This window comes from Erigeron canadensis, chromosome 6 (assembly GCF_010389155.1).
Source record: "Erigeron canadensis isolate Cc75 chromosome 6, C_canadensis_v1, whole genome shotgun sequence".
In the NCBI taxonomy this organism is placed as follows: domain Eukaryota; kingdom Viridiplantae; phylum Streptophyta; class Magnoliopsida; order Asterales; family Asteraceae; genus Erigeron; species Erigeron canadensis.
Genome location: NC_057766.1, coordinates 9563631 through 9567426, shown reverse-complemented (window position 1 = coordinate 9567426; position 3796 = coordinate 9563631). Strand labels below are relative to the sequence as shown.

The 3796-nt window shown below is 29.1% G+C and overlaps 1 protein-coding gene across 1 annotated transcript; it reads left to right on the top strand.

Moving 5' to 3' along the window:
• Nucleotides 1–1926: 1926 nt before the first annotated feature.
• On the top strand, nt 1927–2969 carry LOC122605743 (NDR1/HIN1-like protein 13). Its single transcript, XM_043778699.1, has one exon. It carries the CDS (start codon nt 2083–2085, stop codon nt 2872–2874), a length of 792 nt encoding a protein of 263 aa, XP_043634634.1. The 5' UTR covers nt 1927–2082; the 3' UTR covers nt 2875–2969.
• Nucleotides 2970–3796: the final 827 nt, after the last annotated feature.

Sequence of the window (3796 nt, the reverse complement as noted above, 5' to 3'; positions counted from 1 at the left end):
TTTGTGATGAAAAAAACCATTCGAAAAATAAATGGATATGTGAGTCAGGTTGGGACTCGCCCAAAGGGCACATATCAAGAGTCATAATATAACAAAATAATAATAATAATAATAATAATAATAATAATAATAATAATAATAATAATAATAATAATAATAATCTCGGCCTACTAATTTCTTGTAATTTATGTGAATTTCTAATAAAGTGATGTTTTTATTAAAAAAATAAGTAAATAATAATAATAATAATAATAATAATAATAATAAGGGGAAAGGGAATATGAGGCTGTTAGACACTTAAGTTGGGTGAAAAACCCCTCACATACCTTTTTTTAAACCATAATAATAATGGTGCCATACTCACTTTTCTCTAATAATAATAATAATAATAATAATAATAAAAATAATAATAATAATAATAATAATAATAATAATAATAATAATAATAATAATAATAATAATAATAATAATAAGTCTTCAAAGATTGTGTTCCATACATTATTTAAGCATTTATACATAAGATCCTTAGAAAAATTCAACCATATAACTTATTCAATTAGAACTCTTTAAATTTAGTTAGATTGTTAGCCGTGATTCCACTAAATTAAGAAACAGCCAAACACAAAAAAACCAAACGCGTTACTCCCTTTACAATCTGCCACTTGCTATGCACGCGTTGTCCATCTCCTTGTTTTTTTCCCAAAGAAATTTTGCAATATTTTTAAATTATCTCAAATATCAATTATCTTAGAGATTAAATTATGAACTTCATTTAAATTTTCAATAAACAAAAGTTATTACCATGTTTGGTTAAACTCACGTTGACACAAACAATTGTGACCTAAACTTTTACGAGACCCAGAAACTTAAAGTTATATTGATTAAATAAATAAATAAAATTTTATTTTTGTTTTAAGGATTTGTTAATGATAATTTTATAGACAGTTATTAACAAGCATAAATTTTATTCATGTTATATAGTTTTTAGTGATGTCGGTTTTTAAAAGTAAAAAAGTAAAAATCATGAATTATGAGAAAAGGTGAAACGTATGTATTATTAATTTAAAAGTAACTAGCACGGTATCGGTGTGATTCGCGCATGCGTCGGTGATTTTGGCGGCGACAGTGTGGTGGTGGGCGACTCTTTGTGGTAGAGACGACGTCGAGTGATGTTAATATTTAATGTATAAGTAAATGATGTAAAGTGTTAAAATTAGTGGTATAATTTAATTATTAATGTTGAAAAAGTGGTGTAGGTAAAAAAATGTTAGAAATTACTCCGTATTACATTAACTTTTAACACTTTAAAAAATAAGGTTATTTTTTTTTTATTATTTGTTAGATAGTATAAAAGAAAATATCTAAAAAAAAAAATAGATCATGTTATAAAAAAGTGAAACTTTAGGGCGCGTTTAGTTGGAGAAAAATGTTTTTAAGTTTTTCATTTTTAGTTTTCTAGAAAATGAAAAGGTTTTTCATTTCTAAAAAACCTTGAAAATTTTGAAAATGCGTTCAAAATAAAAGATGGAGTTTTCATTTTAGAAAACTAGAAAACATGTTCAAATTCACTTGTTTTCTAATTTTAGGTTTATAAAAGGTTTAGAAAATAAAAAAGTGAAAACAAAAACTGAAAAAAACAGTTTTCTAAAAAGTTGGAAAAATGAATTTTCATTTTGTAGGAAAACTTTTCTAAAAAATTACAATTTAAACGTATTTTATGTTTTATATGTTTTCTTAAAAAATAAAAATAGAAAAAAAAAAAGGTTTTTTTAACTAAACCCACAACTCTGTTTTTAAAAACAAAAAAGATTTTCACCGACCCTATTTTACCACCTGCCATTTGCTGTGCACGCGTTCTCCATCTCCCATTTAAACACAGCTAATCCCTCCCTGTATATTTCATGCCTCCCCACCACCCTTCTCACCCCTCACCTTATATATACATAAATATATATAAATTGTATTCTATATACTTTTGTATCTCTCACTCTCTGTATATATATATAATAAAATTCATTTTCTGTATCTATACATTCTTCATTCTCTGTATATCTATTTCCATTTCAATTCTCAACAAACACAATGACTGATGCTGTTCATCCACGTACTGATTCCGATCACATTCCACCACCTCCCGCCGCCGTCAAACCACCACCGCCGTCTTCCGACCACAAGCCGCTTCTACCGCAAGGCACCTACGTCATCCAGATTCCTAAAGATCAGATCTACCGCATTCCACCACCGGAAAACAGTAAGAAAATCCAAAAACTGGCTAACAGAAAACCTCGCCGGAGCTGCTGCTGCCGGTGCTTTTGTTACACTATCGCCGCTGCGTTTATCGTTCTTCTCCTTCTCGCCATCGCCGCTGCCGTTGTGTACTTCGTTTACCGGCCGGAAAAGCTAAAGTATTCGATCGATAACATCTCCATCACCGGCGTAAATCTGACGTCATCGACGCCGTTATCGCCGCGAATGACTGTCGGAATTCGATACGAAAATCCTAACGATAAGATAACGGTGTTCTATTTAAATAAAGGAAGTTCCATTAATGTGTATTACGGCGATGTTAATTTATGTAACGGGAAGTTAACGGCGTTTCATCAAAAGACTAATAATGTGACCGTCATTCAATCCGTCTTGAAAGGTTCCGAGATTGTATTGGCGCGTGATGTTCACTCGCGGTTGGTGAAACAAGAAAAGGGAAGGAATGTGCCGTTAAAAGTTAACGTGAAAGCGCCGATTAAAGTTAAAGTTGGTGGTTTTAAGACATGGGACATAACGGTTACTGTTAAGTGTGACGTTTCCGTTGACCGTTTATCACAGAAGTCAAAGATTATTTCTAAAAGATGTGGTTATAGAGTGAAGCTATGGTAAAAAGTGAAAAATTCGAGTTAGTTTTGGTAAATTTTTTGATTGTAAAGAGAGATGAAAAAATATATTATCTATAATTGCACACAAATATTCTTTTATTTTTCATTTCTTATAATTTTTTTTTCATTTTTTGCATTAGTAGATATGCTCTTAGTTTGAATTAGGACGATTCAAATATTTATTTTTCTTTCATTAATTTTTATATGTATAAAAGTTAATGAAAAAATTTGTGCACGATTGGTAAACGCTAAGACCCATTTTAGTATAAGGCATCTGTAGTGATATGTTTGAAAACTTTTTTTCATAAAAAATGATGTAAAAGTATGTAAGAACTTTTTTGTATGAAAAGCTTTGCACTTTAGAGGGTACACTATGATCCATATATACATTTAACTTTTTATTACTTTTTGAAGCATCTAATATAAAAGCTACTATTCAATTTTTCGTTCTAATTACAATTTTTAACAGAAAAAAATAAAGAATAACCACAAATATATTCGTGTAATCTCCATTGAATTTTACAGTATCAAAATATATATTGAATTTAACTAAGAAAATAATATATTAACAAAACTATATATTTAATAATTTTTAACCTCTCTCATACACCGTCGAAATATTAGGACTCAAAATTCACGGAAGACGCCACTGAGCAGTTTCATCTAATGTATTAACAAAACTATATATTAATATTCATTTTTTATTTGGTCTTTAAATAGAAAATATCATTGCACAAGAAATCATTTAAAATATTAAATGTAATTTTTAATTGGTATTTAATCTCTCTGTATGTATACATGAAATTTTCTTTTGTTTACTACTTCAATTCATATAAAATGTAGACAGGCAAAGGACTCCGGCAACGGATGATGTTACAATGTTACATCGACTATTCAAGATTTCATTTACAATACCACCCGGCCTT

Bases quoted from the DNA above. Each gene is read 5' to 3' on its own strand.
- LOC122605743 (XM_043778699.1), top strand. From the start codon at position 2,083: ATGACTGATGCTGTTCATCCACGTACTGATTCCGATCACATTCCACCA.